Source organism: Canis lupus, chromosome 3, assembly GCF_003254725.2.
Source record: "Canis lupus dingo isolate Sandy chromosome 3, ASM325472v2, whole genome shotgun sequence".
In the NCBI taxonomy this organism is placed as follows: domain Eukaryota; kingdom Metazoa; phylum Chordata; class Mammalia; order Carnivora; family Canidae; genus Canis; species Canis lupus.
Window position 1 is genome coordinate 56,513,264 of NC_064245.1, and position 18,342 is coordinate 56,531,605.

General features: G+C 51.6%; 2 protein-coding genes across 4 annotated transcripts in view; one reads left to right on the plus strand and one right to left on the minus strand.

Annotated features, from left to right (window-relative positions):
• The first annotated feature begins 75 nt into the window (after positions 1-75).
• STARD5 (StAR related lipid transfer domain containing 5) lies at positions 76-8,373 on the plus strand. The gene is made up of 6 exons (XM_025436870.3): positions 76-290; positions 928-977; positions 1,330-1,462; positions 6,233-6,350; positions 7,012-7,105; positions 7,700-8,373. The coding sequence occupies exons 1-6, from the start codon at positions 192-194 to the stop codon at positions 7,845-7,847; spliced, it is 642 nt and encodes a 213-aa protein (XP_025292655.1). The 5' UTR covers positions 76-191; the 3' UTR covers positions 7,848-8,373.
• Positions 8,374-11,440: 3,067 nt separating this feature from the next.
• Positions 11,441-18,342, minus strand: part of IL16 (interleukin 16) — a 102,367-nt gene continuing 95,465 nt past the window's right edge. For 2 of the 3 annotated variants that reach the window (XM_025436866.3, XM_025436868.3), the window contains exons 16-20: positions 17,794-17,895; positions 14,284-14,542; positions 13,923-14,045; positions 12,292-12,383; positions 11,441-11,925 (exon numbers count right to left, since the gene is read on the minus strand). In XM_025436866.3, coding sequence (XP_025292651.1) covers positions 11,794-11,925; positions 12,292-12,383; positions 13,923-14,045; positions 14,284-14,542; positions 17,794-17,895 — 708 coding nt within the window. In that variant the 3' untranslated portion in view covers positions 11,441-11,793. The remainder of the gene's footprint in view (positions 11,926-12,291; positions 12,384-13,922; positions 14,046-14,283; positions 14,543-17,793; positions 17,896-18,342) is intronic. The other variant, XM_025436867.3, reaches the window with a different exon arrangement.

Consider the following 18,342-nt stretch of genomic DNA (forward strand, 5'->3'; position numbering starts at 1 on the left):
CGCCGGCCTGGGCCAATCCAAGGCGCTGGGCGGGGACAGCCCACCGGCCTGGGCCAATCGGGGGCGCGGGGCGGGGCCGAGGGTAAGGCTCCGCCCCCGGGCCGGGACCCTGCGGCTTCCCAGACCCGGAGCCCGCCGCCGCCGCCGCGACCCCGCCGCGACCCCCACTGCCGCGCGCAACCCTCGGCGCGATGGACCCGGCGGTGGCCGCGCAGATGAGCGAGGCGGTGGCGGAGAAGGTGCTCCGGTACCGGCGGGACGAGTCAGGATGGAAGATTTGCCGGGAAGGCGTGAGTGAAGAGCTGGGCAGGAAGGGGTCGCGTGCTCCCCGGGGGGCTGGGGTCTCCCAAGACCCCAGGCTCCTCCTCTTCCTGCTCCTTTTTGGCTCCAGCATCCTGGAGCTGGATTGCGGGTGGGATCCCATTGAAGGTTGTTTCCTTAAAAAATACTGGGCCTGTTGTGCACCAATGACTTGGGGAGATTCCTATCTGTCCCCTTCACTGAGTGACTTGCCCAAGGTCACCTGGCTAGTAAATGGTGGTTAGGCTCCAGAGCCTGCGCTCATCACAGCAGGAACCGGTCTGCATTCCCAGGAGGGCGGTATGGGAATAGTTTCTGCTTCAGCGGGACTTCTGATTTTTAAGGAATTGACCAAAATTGCTTGAGGAGACAAATTGCATGATGGCTTCTAGGAGGAAAACCACTCAGAGCTCTTCGAATCAGCCAGTTAAGATCCCTTGCTCGATCGAGTTCTACTGTAGGACAGCTTTGCCCAGGACCAGTCCCTGCTCTGCGACACATGAGCCGGATCACCTTGGAGCATCACATCTCCTGAGGCTCCAGGCTTCTATAGAACAGGGGATTGGGTCAGGTGATCTCCCAGAGCCTTTCTAGCTCTAAATTGTACGATTCTGTGCCTTTTGACAGAATGGAGTTTCAGTTTCCTGGAGGCCATCTATGGAGTTTCCAGGGAACCTGTAAGTGCATGCCTTGTCAAAGACTGTCAGAGGTGCCACACCCTTCGTGATGTCTCTGCGGGTTTGCTTCCTAAAATAATTCCACTCTGCCCTAGCACCCTGGAACTCTCTTGCCAGTTATCTTCCAGAAAAGCTTCTGTTTTTACCTAAATCATTTCCAGCAAACTGTATCTTGTGAAAGCTTATGATCCATTTCTGCAGGTCTGAGGGGAGGTGGGCTGGTAGCTCTCAGCCCCTGATCTGCAAGGCTGTCCTAAAGAGCAGTGACAGATGTGACATCTAGTCCTTCTGAATAATCCCAGGATATAAAGCTTTGGTAGATACCTGGGATCACATTCCTTTTGTGCTCCAGGTACCGGGGAGAAGGCATTGTGAACTCGACACCAGAGAAAGTGTGGGGCTGCATAAAGCCGCTTGCTGGGACCCTGCGAGACAAGTGGGATGAGAATGTGAGCAGCTTTGAAATTATCGAAAGCATCACTGATGTAAGTCTTTTCAAGCACTGCTACCCTGGCAGTAACCTGACGTTGTCCCTCTGGAGGGGGTCAGTGACACCTTTTGACAAGGGGAGGACCCTGTACGCCCCTGGTACCCAGCAAACACAGGCTGCCCACTGCTTGCAACACTCAAGGCCAGCCCTGGTCCGGGTACAGGTGGGAAACAGTGTGAAGAGATAGGTAGGGAAGCCCTAAGCAGAGCTCTAAGAACATAGCAGGCGCTGATGAAGGAGCGCAGCGTGAATGTGGGCTCCCAGATGAGGTTGCTAAAGCAATGCCTGGATTTGACTCATCAGCTCAGGTTTGAGATATTGCCCCGTGATGGGGCCGTGATAATGAATCCAGAGTTCCAGCTGGAGTCTGGATTCTCTGCCAGCTGTGGGACTAGGCCAGGTGGCAGCCCTGGATTATAGCTTCTCCATTGGTACAACGGGTGTCATCTCAGCTAGCACTGCCTGATAGAACTTTCCGAAGTGATGGAAATGCTCTGCAACAACCCTGTCCACTACAGTAGCCACTAGCCCCATGTGACCACAGAGCATTTAAAAGGTGACTAGTTTAAAGAAATGAATTGTTACTTTTATTTATTTTTCATTACTCTCAGTGTAAATTTAAATAGCCACATGGAGCTAGTAGCTACCATATGAGCACAATTCTAGGTGCTTCTGTCTAAAGAACATTAAGCATTAGGAACTTGTAGCATTAAGAACCCACCTCATTTTGATTACAGAAGTCAAGAAGGAAAAAAAAAGTCTTAGCCAAAACTAATAACAAGGTTACCTTGGGGAGATGTTGCCAACCTGCTTGATTTTGACATCTGTAAATGTGACGCCCTCTTGTGTGTATACACAGATGGTGTTGTGAAACTTGAGGCCATAGTTCTGTTCTGGTCAATCTGGAGGAAACGGGTGTTCTTAGCGTGGACCGAAATTCACATTTCAGTTCACTGTCAAGAGTTTATGTGGGTGTTCCCTGAAGGGTGGGGTCACATACCCCTGGAACACAAAGGATATAGGAGAAAGCTGATATTAAACGGCACATGGTGATGGCACCCCAACTCATTTGGGTTTTTTCAGTTCCTTTGATAGCTTGAAGGGGAGAATTTCAGTTAGGTGCTAATATGCCTGTGACACCCATTTAACACTTGCTAATCATCTCCTTTATGACAAAACTGGCCCGCCTGCCTCAACCTCAGAATCAGAATTAGGATCCAACAATCCTTTGTATGGCTATTTTGCAGTTGCCTTTATGCCAAGTAATACTTTTTTTTCCCCCACTTCAGATAGTTAAGTAGTTTTCTTTTAAAATAAATTTATTCAAGAACATTTAGTTAACAGTATTAAGTGAATAACAACATAGAGGCTACCAGAAAGAGTAAAAAATTATTGTGAAGACAATATACAAAAAATTCTATGCAAATGCTTTGAGTTGAGAAACCATGGGCTAGCGCCCTTTATATCATAACACAAATGTAGGGACCGAATGACCCTATATGGAGTTTTCTTGAAGGTAACAGTGGCTGCATTTCTGTAGCTAGTTAGACTTTTTGTCTTGATCCAGTGAGTGGGGAGCCGTGAGGGAGAGTGCAGAGCCTAGGGACCTAGCTCTGAGAGGGGTCCTGCTCTCCCAGAATGATGACAGTGATGGGTTTTGTGCTGCACGATGAGAGCATTTCAGTTGGACCCCATGGGGAAGGAAACATTTTCACGGAGGGAGAGAGAGTCTAGAGTGCTGGCTGGTACCTCCCAATCTCCAGGCTCCTGTTAGTGAGCCCCCAGTCTTCACTATTATATATTAATATATATATATATATATTAATATATTTTACATCTCTCAATGAGAGGAATGGGAAGTCTTTTCTCAAATTAATTGCTGTGCCCATGAAAAGATAGGATTTACTGCTAGGTAGGATTTACTGCTGGCACCTGGCTGGCTTGGTCAGTGGAGCAGATGACTGGATCTTGGGGTTGTAGGTTCAAGCCCCACGTTGTTGGTTAGAGATGGCTAAGAAATGAAATCTTTAAAGAAAAGAAAGAGAGCCTTCAGTGGACAGTTACTGAAAAGAGAGGAAGGCAGGGATCCCTGGGTGGCGCAGCGGTTTAGCGCCTGCCTTTGGCCCAGGGCGCGATCCTGGAGACCCGGGATCGAATCCCACGTCGGGCTCCCAGTGCATGGAGCCTGCTTCTCCCTCTGCCTGTGTCTCTGCCTCTCTCTCTCTGTGTGTGTGACTATCATAAATAAATAAAAATTTAAAAAGAAAAAAAAAAGAGAGGAAGGCAGGCTGCTGGTGAGCTCAGGTTCTTGAAAAGCAGAGAAGCCACCGAGTGCTTCTTTGCCACTCAGGGAAGTGGCGGGAATGCAGAGGAGGAGCCCTCTCTCACAGATCGAAGATCGGTGTTTATCAGCCTGATTATGAGAAATCTCAAATACTCGAATTCTAAGATAGATGACAGGTGAACAGCAGGATAGGTGAGACACAGAGCTGTATGCCAGTTCGTGGGTTTATCCCACATTGCCACTTTTGGCATTCTTAGCAATACTGTAAATGCTCCTTCAGGAAAGATGCCTCCTGCAGCAGGAATCAGGATGAGTTACTAAAAAAATTTTTTTTTAAAAGATCATTTCTGCCATTCCTGCTGCAAATGATGAGAATTCAGAAAAGGCAGACTGCCTTGTTTCTAACCGCAAGTTTTGGCCTTTTTTTTTTTTTTTTTTTTTTTTATATGTCAATTTGTTTCTTTTTTTCTTTTTTTATTTTTTTATTGGTGTTCAATTTACTAACATACAGAATAACACCCAGTGCCCGTCACCCATTCACTCCCACCCCCCGCCCTCCTCCCCTTCTACCACCCCTAGTTCGTTTCCCAGAGTTAGCAGTCTTTACGTTCTGTCTCCCTTTCTGATATTTCCCACACATTTCTTCCCCCTTCCCTTCTTTTCCCTTTCACTATTATTTATATTCCCCAAATGAATGAGAACATATAATGTTTGTCCTTCTCCGACTGACTTACTTCACTCAGCATAATACCCTCCAGTTCCATCCACGTTGAAGCAAATGGTGGGTATTTGTCATTTCTAATAGCTGAGTAATATTCCATTGTGTACATAAACCACATCTTCTTTATCCATTCATCTTTCGTTGGACACCGAGGCTCCTTCCACAGTTTGGCTATCGTGGCCATTGCTGCTAGAAACATCGGGGTGCAGGTGTCCCGGCGTTTCATTGCATTTGTATCTTTGGGGTAAATCCCCAACAGTGCAATTGCTGGGTCGTAGGGCAGGTCTATTTTTAACTGTTTGAGGAACCTCCACACAGTTTTCCAGAGTGGCTGCACCAGTTCACATTCCCACCAACAGTGTAAGAGGGTTCCCTTTTCTCCGCATCCTCTCCAACATTTGTTGTTTCCTGCCTTGTTAATTTTCCCCATTCTCACTGGTGTGAGGTGGTATCTCATTGTAGTTTTGATTTGTATTTCCCTGATGGCAAGTGATGCAGAGCATTTTCTCATATGCATGTTGGCCATGTCTATGTCTTCCTCTGTGAGATTTCTGTTCATGTCTTTTGCCCATTTCATGATTGGATTGTTTGTTTCTTTGGTGTTGAGTTTAGTAAGTTCTTTATAGATCCTGGAAACTAGCCCTTTATCTGATATGTCATTTGCAAATATCTTCTCCCATTCTGTAGGTTGTCTTTGAGTTTTGTTGACTGTATCCTTTGCTGTGCAAAAGCTTCTTATCTTGATGAAGTCCCAATAGTTCATTTTTGCTTTTGTTTCTTTTGCCTTCGTGGATGTATCTTGCAAGAAGTTTTGGCCTTTAAAAAGAATGAGGGGAATGGGGCGCCTGGGGGACTCAGTGGGTTAAGCGTCTGACTTCAGCTCAAGTCATAATCCTGGGGTCCCTGCTCAGCGGGGAATCTGCTTTTCCTTTTCCTTCTGCCTCTTCTCTTTGCTTGCGCTCTCTCTCTCTCTCTCTCTCTCTCTGAAATGAATAAATAAAATGTAAAAAAAAAAAAAGGCTTTATAAAAAAAGAAGGAAGAACATGGAATTCTAACTCCAGCATGCCATGTCTTGCTTAACTATTGGAATCAGCAACCTCACGTGTCCCTTTGTGCCCTGGGGACTTTGCACCCAGGAGCAGCACCTGTTAAGAAGATTCCAGATGGGTAGGGTATGCTGTACATTTGTCTCAAGAGCTTACAGGAAAAAAAAAAAGCTTGCAGGAAGGCAAGCCTGTTCTCAGGCTGGTGTTTTTAGGAAGAACATGGGAAGGCTGTCATCTGAAAAGGAATTCCTAGTGCCCCGAGGGATGGCATGCCCACCCTGAAGACTGAAACCCTGAGGGCAGAGGTTCCCCAGTCTTAAAACCCAAGAGAGAAGACAGGGAAAGACCTTCCCGGTCACTTCTTACCTGCTGCGTACCGCAGAGTGCTCTATCCCATCCTACACCTGACCTGTTCTCTACCATTCCCTGAGATGGCAGGGGCCCTGCTAGAGAAGGGGATTGGTGGGTATGGGTGGGTTTGGGGCGACTTTGCCTTCCAAGTGGGACTGTGGGCTGGTGGGGTATTCTGAGAATGGGGTGAGGGTCACAGGGTGCTCCCTCCAGGGCCAGGCCTGGGGGACCAGGATGTCCAGGTTCCACGCTGAAGGAGGCACTTGCTCTGAGGGCCAGACCACTGGGTTCCTAGCCTCTGGCTGGGGGACGGAAGCAGGGAGACCTCCGACTGGCAGCTGGACCCCTCTGTGCTTTGACAGATGCTGTGTGTGAGCAGAACCGCCACCCCCTCGGCTGCCATGAAGCTCATTTCCCCCAGAGACTTTGTGGACTTGGTGCTAGTCAAGAAGTATGAGGACGGGACGCTCAGTTCCAATGGTGAGTGACAGCTGGGTGGCCATCAGGCCTTCGTGGGACGTCCCAGCAGCTCACAGCCGGGTGCCTTGTCTCCGGACTTTGTGTCATCAGGTTCAGAGGTCGTGTGCATGGAGGGCCGAGGTGAGAGGGAGACGGGCTAGGAAGTGTATAGTGAAGGCACAGATACGGCCGGCGCCCCTGGTCCTGCTGGGGCTCCCAGTCTACACTGTAGATGTGCAGGGGTGTGGGGCTGCCCCCTGCCTCCCAGTGAGGAATACGGGTGTGTCCTGTACGGGGCCTATCACACTGCCCCCCAAAAGCTGCAGCCCCTGCCACTACACAGGATCTTCACATGGGGCCAAGGTGGTGGATTAGACGGGGTGCCTCTCTCCCACGCCTGAGCCTTCCGTTGTGCAATGTTCTTTTCCCTAAAATGCCCGCAGGCTTAGGGAAGCTGTGAATGTGTGCGCGTGCGTGTGAGTGTACCCATGTACGTGTGTGCTTATGTGAGGGTGTGGGTTTGTATGTCTGTCTGTGAGCCTGAGTGTGTGTGAGTGTAAGGGACAGTGGGGTGCGGGGAAGGGGCTTGGGACCCCCACATTGACTCGGGCTCCAGGCGAGGGGCTCTGCGTGCCCCGGGGGCGAGGTCGTAGCTCGCTGACCCTTCGGCTCTGTCTTCCAGCTGTCAACGTGGAACACCCGTTATGTCCTCCGAAGCCAGGTTACGTGAGAGGCTTTAACCACCCTTGTGGGTGCTTCTGTGAGCCTCTGCCGGGGTAAGGATAATCTCCTGGATTGAATTAACACGCCCAGACCTACCCATCGCTTAATTGCACACCTGCTCAATGGGTCCGTTAATTACAATCTGCAGTAACAAACGGAGCGCCGTTCCGTACACAGCAGGGACGCGGTGTGCCGAAGCGCCAGGCACAGGAGAAGGAATTGTGGGAGGCCTTGTTCCATTTTCAGTGTGGGGCTCCTCCCTCCAGCCCCATAAGGCAGGCTGGGCAAATGTCACGGTCCCATTTAGCAGATGAGAAAACAGGCTCAGGGAGGTCGTGGGAGCTGTTGCAGGTCAGAGGCTGGCAGTGCAGGGCCGCAGGGCCAGGTCCTCGCTTCCGTGCTCCTCGAGCTCTAGCCACCAGCCCGCTCCATCCCTCTCCAGGCCTCAGTGCCCTGTGTCTGTGCAGTTGGGATGAGGCCAGGGCTTTAAAGGGTCTCTGCGTCTAGGCCCTTGACCTACTGTGAGGGGCGGGTGCAGTGCTGGATGGGGCTCCTGACAAGGAATCAGGGTCCCAGCTTTTTCCTGCCAGGGTGGGTGCTCCTCGGCAGCCCTGGCGCTTGACCCAGCTCTGCTCCTCTTTCCCCAGGGAGCCCAACAAGACCAAGCTGGTCACGTTCTTCCAGACTGACCTCAGCGGCTACCTCCCGCAGAGTGTGGTGGACTCCTTCTTCCCCCGCAGCATGGCCGGTTTCTACACCAACCTGGAGAAAGCAGTGAAGAGGCTTTATGACTGATGTCCTCACCTGCTGGCCGAGAACTCCAGAGACTCCCCACAGAGCTCCTCTTGTTCGGGTTCTGGAGGGCTCGAGGGCCAGTGTTCACCCTTCAGAACCCGCTTGGGAGCAGCTCATCTCCAAGAAGCCAGCCAGAGTGGCCCCTGCCACCCTGCTCCTCCTCCCACTCGGGGCTGGTTTGGGGGTACTGCTCCAGGGCCCTGTTTGCTGGCTGTCCACACCCCAGCTTGGGCCAGCAGACGCCAGCAGATGAGCCTCTTTGTGCGAGTCCCTGCCAGAGACTACCTGCCGCTGCTCCCCCGCCATCCCTGCCCTCCTTTGTCAGAGTCACCATTGATGCTGAAAACCAAGCTCTGCTGCCTTTTTAGCACCCGGGGCTTTCCCACCTATGCCACTGACCTCGTATCTATTTTTCTGCACCAGATTCTCCCCTCTTCAAAAGGTAATGACTTGGAAAATATTGTTTTAACAAATGGGATAAGCATTAAGGAAAAAATACATTCAATATGTCTTTGGTTGTAACTTCCATTTGAATCAGTGGTTTCCTCTCTTTTTCCCCCAAGTTAAATTAAACTCCTACATCCCCAGCATAACCAGGTAGTCTGCATCTGCCCCAAGCCAACTCTGCCGCCTTGGGGCAGGTGCTCTCTGGATTGATTGTCAGCAGGAAGGAAGAGAGACCACATCCCTCCAGTGCTCCCTGGAGTCCTCACTCTGGGCTCTGCTCTGAGACTGCGCCTCCCTGCACCGGCCTTGCTCACCATGTGGCTCATCAGAACTGGGGAGCACGGTCCTGCCACCTGGAAGGAGCCCCAGCAGCCACACGAGGTCCCTTCCCTCTCTCCAGTCAGGACCACACAGCCTGCTGGTGAGGAGCATCCCTGTGTCTGAGCAGAGTGTCCTCGTGTTGCAGTTACTGCTGTCTGTGGAAAATATCCACAGTCCTCCATGTGGAAGACCTCCCCCGGGTGCGAAGTAGCTCGCTTCCCCACCTTCGAGTCCCGGGGTGGCTATTTCCTCCATGCGCCGAAGCCTGAGCAGGCTTTAAACCAGGAAGGCTCTGTGTCAAGGGGTTAGAAAGCCCCCTCCTTTCTGGGTTGTAATGTGACTACAGATCCCACAGCCATGCCATTATTGGGATCATCCAGCTAACTTCTCATTGAGAAAGCTTCATCAGACTCTTGAATTTATTTAGATTTCACCATGCCAAGCACCAGCTCAGGAGACCCCAGAAGGCAGTGGTCTCACCAAGACAGGGTGGCACGAGTAGCCCCGTGTAGCAAGATGGAGACCATCCTCCCAAGGACATTTGTCACAGGCTCCATCGTGTGTACGGCCCACCCGCTGACATCAGGTTGAACAGCGGCACTGGACGAGGAGTCAGAAAACAGGCACCTGATCCCATGCCTGCTTCTCAGAATTTCTGTTCCCTGAGCAGTGACTTCACATCCCTGTGCTTTGACTTCCTGTCTTTATAGGACAATGTAGCATCGTGAATAGCAGTCCCCATGTACTCTGCTGCTTAAGCGTCCATGCAGGTGAAATAATGCATGGACTGTTAGAACACTGCACAGAGCCAAGAACTGGGGCCGCCCGAGAGCTCCATGACCACAGAGTGATAAAATGGGTCAGTGATCCTGAGCTGTGATGCTTGCTGTGTTTGGGGATGAGTGGAAACTGCAGAGGCGCTGTTCTGTACCATCTGTCTAGGAGAGCCCAGCCTCCCATGTAAATGCCACCACCATGAAGTGCAAATGGATGAGCTCTTGTTTTAAGACCTTGCTGATTCTTGGACTGAAGATCTGCCCCCTGCCCCAGCCTGGAAACAGGAAATCTGACCAGTGGTGGCATCCCGAGTGGCCCTCTTTGAGCTGGGGGACAGGGGGCACCTTCCAAGGCAGAAGGCAGGACTGGAAGGGCTGCAGGCTCAGCCACGGCTGTGCCCTAATCCTGAGACAAGCCTGCCCAGCCCTGTGCAGGAGGCCTTCTCTGGGTCCCTGGCCCATGGCCAGTGCTGTGCTCTTGCCTGTTACCACCTCCCAGTCCTGACAGGGCCACTTCCTCCTCCCTAGGCTGGTCCACATGCATGACTTGGCTGCTTGCCCGGCAGTTGCCTGATGATTGGAGATGTCACTATGTGATATGGGGGGGCCATGGGTTTGCCTCTGGTCCCCTTGGCCCTGCCGGCCAGCCCTGGGAGCACATGGTAAGATCCTGTGAAGTGCATGTAGAACTGGGTCATGCCTTCCTGCTGGATCGTGTTAACCTCCAGTGTTTATTAAACCTGAAGAACGGGTCCATGTGGTGTTTCAGTCCGTGTCTCTGTCTAGGGCTTGACGAAATTTAGAAGGGGATGCAAAAGGCAGCAGACAGGACACGACTACTCTAAGCCTGCTGCTTCTTGGATGGATGGAGCTGCGAGCTAACGCCTACTGCAGTGAGGTCACCAAGGCACTTGTGTGGGGAGGAGGCCCCAGTGGCTCTTCTACAAGCTCACTGCCAGGAAACAGTCTTTGCTTCCTATGGGCCCTGGAGAAGCCACCAGATTACACTGACAGGGCCCTGGTGCTCCTGACCTAGGAATAACCCGTTTTCGTGTGGTCTGCACTCCACCATAGTCTCGGGGCTGGGGCAGGGCTAGAACGCTGCCCAGGGTCTACTCGGGGAGCTCTGGCTGCTCCTGATCCATGTCTTTGTCCGGAACGTGGTGATCAGGCATTAAGAGATGAGCAAACCAATTATCCCTTCAGTCAGGCACTGACGGTCTGTACCAAATCATAAGGAAAAAGGACTATTAAGTCCTCTGCATCATCATTCACCAGCTTGGACAAGTCACTGCTGTCTCCAGGTCTTGACGCCATCAGCAGTACAATGGCACAAAAGCACAGTCTGTAGACACCTACATGATTAGTAAAGACTGTCCACTGAACACCAACCCAGTGCTTGGTGTGTGGTAAGTCAATGGCAGCAATTTTAATCTTACTCTATCATACTGATGCTGGTCCATGAGGGCACGCCTGCCCACTCTTTGAGCTTTACCTGTACTCTTTGATCCCTTGCCCCACCACCAGGTACCACCCTTGCCTAGGATCATGTCTCCAACCCAACCAAACCAGCTTTGCCAGTGTCTTGTGTGGCAGATCATGTTTTCGCAGAACAGCCCAGCGCTGTCTCCCCTTTCCTTCACCTGGGCCAGCCTTGACTGACGGTACAGCAGAAGATGCCTTGTGGCTCCAAGGCAGGGCCATTAGAGGAGACAACTTCTACCTGGCTTTCACTGTGGGGGGACACTGCCCCTTGCACCCAGCTACCATATGAGGAAGCCGAGGCTGCCTGTGAGTGCTCGTGCTGACGTCCCCAGCTCAGTTCCCAACCAGCAGCCAACACCAACTGCCAGGATGTGTGAGAAAATGACCCTCCGGGTGGTTGCAAACCAGCATTCATGTTGCTCTGGTGGATGCCCAGTAAACCAGCATCGCCTGTTCCTTCCATACCTGCCCACATAGCAGATTCGTGAGAAAAATAAATGCTGCCTGGGGTGTGAATCATTACAGCGTTATAGGATTTGGAAAACACGCAAAGCAGGACGTGGATTTCATATGAAACTGTAATACATCCATTTTATTTACAGCACCACAGTATTAGGACTACGCTCTCTGTGCATAGTCTGTACGTTGTACCGGCCACCCCGGCATGACTCTGCCCTTCGTTTTGGGACGCCCTCTTGCTGGGTGGTGTCCCAGGAAGCTTGGACCAGGGCAGCAGGCACCACGAAGCACACCTCTGCTTTCCCCCATCCAGGTGGGGATGAGCAGCGACCCTGAGAATGAGCGGTTGTGAGGAGCTTTATGTTACTGGCTTTGGCGTCAGCACCGGTGCTCTACCTAGGCGTCTCCGGCGGCTGTAATCCCCTTGGACTGGAGGCCCTTCCTCCTAATGACCATCATTATGGGTCCATCGGGCAACGTCTTGATGATGTTCCAGGCTTCAAACCGCGTGAGGCCCTGCATGGCTGTGCCGGCCAAGTGTAAGATTTCATCCCCTGGCTGGATTGTCTCACTCTGCTCCGAGGCTGCCCCTGAGAGGAGGAGGAAGAAGATGATGGGTCACAAGGGTGGCAGGGGAACAAGGAGGGTTACCTCCTACCCTCAGTCTCTGGGGAGGCAGGACAGCTCCAGAGGGAACAGGGTGCCCATCCCTTGGGAACCTGGCAGTGGGTCTAGAATGAGGCATCTCATCAAATAGTGACCTCGAGGTTGGCACACCAGGCTCTAGCTCCATGGCCCTTGGGAAAGGTATAGCCTCTGTGTCCCCAGAGAAGGGAGGTTCTGGGCAGCCCCAAGCTCAGTTGAGGAGACTTCTGTGGGTCATAGAGGCCTTTGGGGAACTGACCCCCCTCCTCGGACACCAGCCCAACCCCTTCTGTTCACATGCAGTCTCTTGCCTTCTGATGAGCTCGCCAGGCATTGGGCAGTGTGGGAAGGGGGCTGGTGAACCTTCGCAGTGCGCTGTCTCTGAACGGCCTGGAGAAGACCCCTGGGTCCATGTGAAGAGGACATAATCATATATGGCCCCCACTCATTCAAAGATGCTTGTGGAAAGAGTGTTATTTTATTGTTTCTATCGAAGGATTTTCTATCCATTTGATACAATGATATTCAGGAGTATGAATAGAAGCTAATAGTAATGAGAATGCAGAAGTGCTGGAGAATATCGGGCCCTTGTGTGTCTCAGGTGATCTGCTAACACTGTTTGGGTGGTAGTAGTCCCCTTTCACCTGTGAGGACCCCGAGGATGCAGGTAACCAGCTGAGCTTCAGAGCTGCTAGGTATTGTGGCCCAGGTTTGAACCCAGACTCTCCGCCCCAGAGTCCCCATCTCCTTGCAGCTGGTAGGCCCAGCCCAGTGTCCGCAGATGGGCCTGGGCTGCTAAGTAGAGGCCTGTCCAGGATCATGCTGCTGTTAGGAGCACAGCTCCTAACACCAGAAACCTGGCCTCTGGACTTTGAGCCACATGCTGAGCCCAAGTCCACCTTCAAAAGTTAAACTGTCTTTCCCAGAGTTGGAATAAACACGGATTCCTGGAGACTCCCCTCCCCACAGTGAGCCTCCGTGCACCCGGGGCACAGACACACCCCACACCTCTGTGTGGATGAGGAGCCTCTGGCCCCAGAGACAGCAGTCACTCAGTAAGTGAGAGGCTGAGCTGGAACCCAGGGCCTAGGCTCCTGCTCTGTGCTCTCTCTGTGCACATGTCCCTGTTTTGTGTTTTGCTCCAGCCTGAGAAGCTGGGAAGAGCCTGGGTGGTTCTCTGTGGGAGCTGCAGGCCGTTCACAATGTTCGAGGGAAAACCCGAGTGACCCCCACTTTAGGCCAGCTTGCACCTCAGCCCACAATGAACAAAATGTCAGAGTTTTGAATAAAGGGAGCTGACCGGTCCAGGATCAGGGGGAAAGGAGTAAGGCCGAGTGTGTACAAGTGGAAAGTCAGACTCCATCCTTATTTTAAACTTTGATATTTTGTTCCTTATGGATTTTTTCATTAATTTTAATTTTTAGAAATATCGCACTGAGGCCACCTGGGTGGCTCAGGGGTTGAACATCTGCCTTTGGCTCAGGTCGCAATCCCAGGGTCCTGGGATCGAGTCCCAGATCGGGCTCCCACAGGGAGCCTGCTTCTCCCTCTGCCTGTGTCTCTGCTTCTTCTGTCTCATGAATCAGCAACTAAAATCTTTAAAAAATAATTAAGAAATTAAAAATAAAAATAACACACTGAAATAAGCTATCACGGGTGTGGGGGTCCCTGCAGGGCTGTGCCCTGGGCTGTGCCTCTCGGATCTCGGCCTAGTCCCTGCTGGGCGGGCCTGCCAGGCTGAATCAAGCCCAGGGCTCTGTCATGAGGACCCAGAGAAATAGAAGGGGTAAGGGGCTGTCCCGAGCCGAGGAGAACCGGTAAAAAGAGCTGAATCCAGTCCCCAAGTGGCCCCCTGCCTGGCCAGCAGGCGCCTAGCAGCCTTGCAGGGGCCCGGCCCAACACTCGCAGCAGGAGAGAACGCAAGGAGCCGACACACACCCACCTTTGAAAATCCTGTTAATGGTGAGAGGCTTGTCCCCGAGCAAGGAGCCCTTCCCACCTTCCAGGCTGAAGCCCAGGCCCGCAGAGGTCTTCTCCAGTGTCACCGTGTGTACCGTGGCCTCTGCTGCAGGGGAAGCACAGGGCCAGGTGAGGGGTGCCCTCCGCGCCAGCCCACAGACGCCTGGGCCTCGTGCCCGCTGGATCTGCAGCCCCGCCCGGGCCCGCACGCCTGTGAGCACAGACACACCCCCCAGCAGTGTCCCGGGCCGGCCGCGCATCATGGAGCAGCCCCAGCAGTACTGGCCCCACGTGGCCAAGGGCAACGTGACCCACGGGGCTCCCACCGAGCTCGGGGCACTTACTGGGATCTACAGAAACATCGCTGGCCACCGAGGCTGAGGCCGTAGAGTCCGTGGAGGAGTTCAGGTCGGGCGCAGCCTCCAGAGCCGGCTTCCGCGTGACGATCACGGCTTGCCTGGGGTCCCGAGCTTGGCGGAGGATGGCCAGGGCATCGTTGTGTGTGGCCCCTTTGAGGGACTTGCCGTTGATGGACAGAACCTCATTGCCCTTCTGAATAGTCCCCTCCTGGGAGGCCAGCCCGTTGGGAAACACTCTATGAACCTGAACAAACCAAAGGAAGTCAAGAGCCAGGAATCACCCAGCATCAGGTCCAGGTTCTTGCTGGAGGAGGATCCAAACCAGTTAGTCAAACCTGAAGGATTCTTAGCGAGAAGAAAATACAAGTTATGTCTCAGATCAGGGCTGCTGGCACAGGGCCTCCCTCATCCACCACCCAGACCAGGGATCGCTAGCCTAATGGCCAGACTGGTCCTCAGAACCCTTCCTAACATGATGCCCTAGCCGATTGCCACAATCTTAGTTCACCACAATCTTGGTTCACAATCCCAGTTCAAATCTTCCCCCTTACCTGCTCTGCAGCAGCATTTCCTAGGGTGGTTTTTCGGAAGCACTGATTCTGTGTCACATTAATAGGTGTATAAGAAAAGGTTTCTAAGGTCTAAGTAAGTTAAGAATGCTGGATGAAACAAAAGTTCTGAAAACATCTACAGCTTGTTTAAAAAGGTATTAGAGACTCTACGAAGCAAATTTGCATGATGCTTCTGTAAGAACAGGCCATGGGATCCCCAAAAGTGTTTCAGCCAAGAATCCTTTTTTCCAGGCAGAATTTTCAAGCCCCCATCTTCCACAGGATGCTTCTTTTTTTTTTTTTTTTTTTTTTTGAGAAACGCTATCCTAGTAAGTCTGGGCATTTTAAAATTTCCCTAGAAATTCTGATCCAGGGATCCCTGGGTGGCGCAGCGGTTTAGCGCCTGCCTTTGGCCCAGGGCGCGACCTGGAGACCCGGGATCGAATCCCACATCGGGCTCCCGGTGCATGGAGCCTGCTTCTCCCTCTGCCTGTGTCTCTGCCTCTCTCTCTCTCTCTCTGTATGATTATCATAAATAAATAAAAATTTAAAAAAAAAAAAAAGAGAAATTCTGATCCAGTTAAAAGAGGCCACACCTTCTGGTCCTCTTTTTGCAAAATAGACGGTTTTTTAAAAAAAAAGAAAACCTCATGTCTTTCCATCTGCGTCTTTAATGAGGTAAATTCTAATGTGCATAATTAAGAGGATTGCATGAGAGCATGCACAGGCTATTACTGAAATGTGGTACATCATCATGGAAACCAGGCTGTCTGTTTCTCTAAGTTGTTTTGATGTCCAAAAAAATTCTGTGATATGGTCAGAGATGAGGATCCCCAGGCTCTGTACAAGACCCAAGTATGAAGCAGAAGCTCTGCTGGCCATCTCAGATCCCACCTCTATAGATAAAGCATAAATAGCACTAAGTACCCTGCCCACCCCCCACTGTCAGTCATGGGAAGATGGGTTTAGACAAACCAGTGAGGGCCCAGCGTGGGCCTCGGTCTTGGACAGTGCTCAACATTAGTTTTCTTTTAATGACTTGGGAGTGTTCATATGCAGAAGGAGAAAGAGGAAGTTTGGTGCATATGCCTGGCTGATGTGCACTGCTTCCTCCTGGGGTTTGAGTGGCTGCAGTGTCTCAGGGGAGCTGTCAAATAGGGTGGAGAGAAGTCACCACTCAGGGCAAACCCAAAGATCCCTCGTACTATTCTCACAGGCCAGCTCTCTTCAAACAGAAAGTCAATGATCAGGAGCCTCTTTATAATCATACCCTGCTGTGTGCTTAGTGACAGAAATAGATCCTGAGTGGTTTTGTGTATCTGTGTGTAGGGGAGGTTTTTTTTGTTTTTTGGGTGTGTGTGTGTGTGTGTGTGTGTGTGTGTGGAGAGAGAGAGAGAGAGAGAGAGAGAGAGAGAGAGAGAGAGAGAGCCTGCTTGCAGAGAAGGAAGTCACTGCTCTGAATTGACCAATAGGAATGGGCCAAGTCACCTGCCTGGCGGTGTGGTGTATTTAATCCTGGCTGATGATGAACTGCAGGGTTTATTTTTAGCTGGGCAAGGAAATTCATGTGAGTCCACATAAAGAGTGCACTGAGACAACACAGCCATTGATGAGGATGGTGCACCCAGCTTTGGAGAGACGGAGCGGCCATGTCTCAGCTCCATCCATGAGGATGGGACCACCAGAAAGCATCCAGGTCAGATAGGGTGAGCAGACAGGTGGGCTGCTGCCACTGCAGACCGTGTGGGCCAAAAGAGGAAGAGGAGGAGGTGATGGGGAGCTGCCGCTTCCCCTCTCTGCCCCCAGGCTCCAGTTGATCCCCAAAGAACAGGGGCTGGACCACAAGATCTGAAGCCTCAGAGGGCAGTCTGTTCTGTGCTCTGTGAACTCATACAGGAACTGCTTCTTTCTGGCATGGCCCTAATGTCCCAACCCTCTGTCTCAGCCTTCCAGTGTCCAAGCTAACATCTCCACTTTCCAAGTGGGCAAAACCAGGAAAGCAGTCTCCTTTATAGGATCCACCTTCCCCAGGCACCTTTCTGTTCAGGTGAGGCCCCTCTGCATCCAGCATGCTGTGCTATGCCATCACCGCCCAGTTTTCAACTCCAGCTGTCCAGCCTCCCCTCAAGGCACCTGTGGTCATAAACCATCCTTGTCTAAATGTTTAGTAGCTAACAGGTTACCGGTCTCTTTTGTCCAAAACAAGAGACATTAAATAGAGCTTGCTTCGAATTTTTGTTGACTTGAAATTCACATAACATATGATGGACCATTTTAAAGTGTACTACTCGGTGACATTTAAGGAGTTTGAGTTTTTTTTAAATGTCCCTTCAGGGGCAGCCCTGGTGGCCCAGCAGTTTAGCGCTGCCTTCAGCCCGGGGTGTGATCCTGGAGACCGGGAATTGAGTCCCCCGTCAGGCTCCCTGGATGAAGCATACTTCTCCCTCTCCCTGTGTCTCTGTCTCTGTCTCTGTCTCTCTCTCTCTCTCCTCTCCTCTCCTCCCTTCTTTCTTATGAATAAATAAATAAAATCTTTTGAAAAAATAAATAAATGTCCCTTCAGACAAAACCTGCAGCTGTATAGGCCTTAGAGCTTTAACCCCCAGAACTTCTGATCCAGTAGTCCTGGTGTGAGGCTGAGACATCTGTAATTTTCTTTCTTTTTTTTAAGATTCTACAAGTGATTCAGATTTCTTTTGGCATATTCCAGTTGTTTGGGGTCTACAGAGACCTTGTTTGTTAAATTAAGGATCTCAAAGGGGGTAGAAAAGAGTTACATAGGTGATGTTACTATGCTTCTTATAAGAGATGGGTCCTGACAGCTCCCCTTTAAAATCCTGCCCAGTGGACTGGTGCCAGGCACTCCTCTGATCCCAACATGAGGCCCTTCCTGGCAGGGCCACTGTCTCTGGCTCTTGCACACCTGCAGGGCTGGGCCACTCACCGTGATCACCTTGTTTTCTAGATCGGCTCCTCCTGCCAGGCTGAACCCAAGGCCAGCCCCTTCCTCCTTGTGCAAGATGGTAACGTGGATGCTGTCCAATTGCTGTGGAAGGAAACACATATATTAAAAACATTCACTGCGCCAGCCAGAGCAATTTAAGAAGCACTTTAACATCAGGCTGATTTGATCTCAAACCTCAGCGTGGCCACATGCCAAGTTATATCACTTCCTCAAACCTGTCCCACCATCTGGACTGAGAGGACTATGCTTTCTGGCGTCATAGGAAGTTCAGAAGAGAAAAAGCATGTGTAAAGTAACAGGTGCAGTTCTTTTCCTTCTCCGGCCACCCCGCACACACCCACGCTTGTCCAGATGAGGCTGGGTGCCACTAAGTCAGCTGGAAACCCAGCATGGTAGGTAACACAGCCCTGCCGTTTCCGTGCGGGGCAAGGTCAGCCTGTGGGACTTCAGAGGTCAGCGCTGTCCTGCAGAAGTTGGTTGCTCCTTCTATCTTCCTACTTTTCCAGTGGGGCACAGCTGCACATGAAA

Coding starts and splice junctions, on each gene's coding strand:
- STARD5 (XM_025436870.3), top strand. CDS start 192: ATGGACCCGGCGGTGGCCGCGCAGATGAGCGAGGCGGTGGCGGAGAAG. Junction 978..1,329: donor ATGGAGTTTCCAGGGAACCT/GTAAGTGCATGC, acceptor TTTGTGCTCCAG/GTACCGGGGAGAAGGCATTG. Junction 6,351..7,011: donor CGGGACGCTCAGTTCCAATG/GTGAGTGACAGC, acceptor TCTGTCTTCCAG/CTGTCAACGTGGAACACCCG.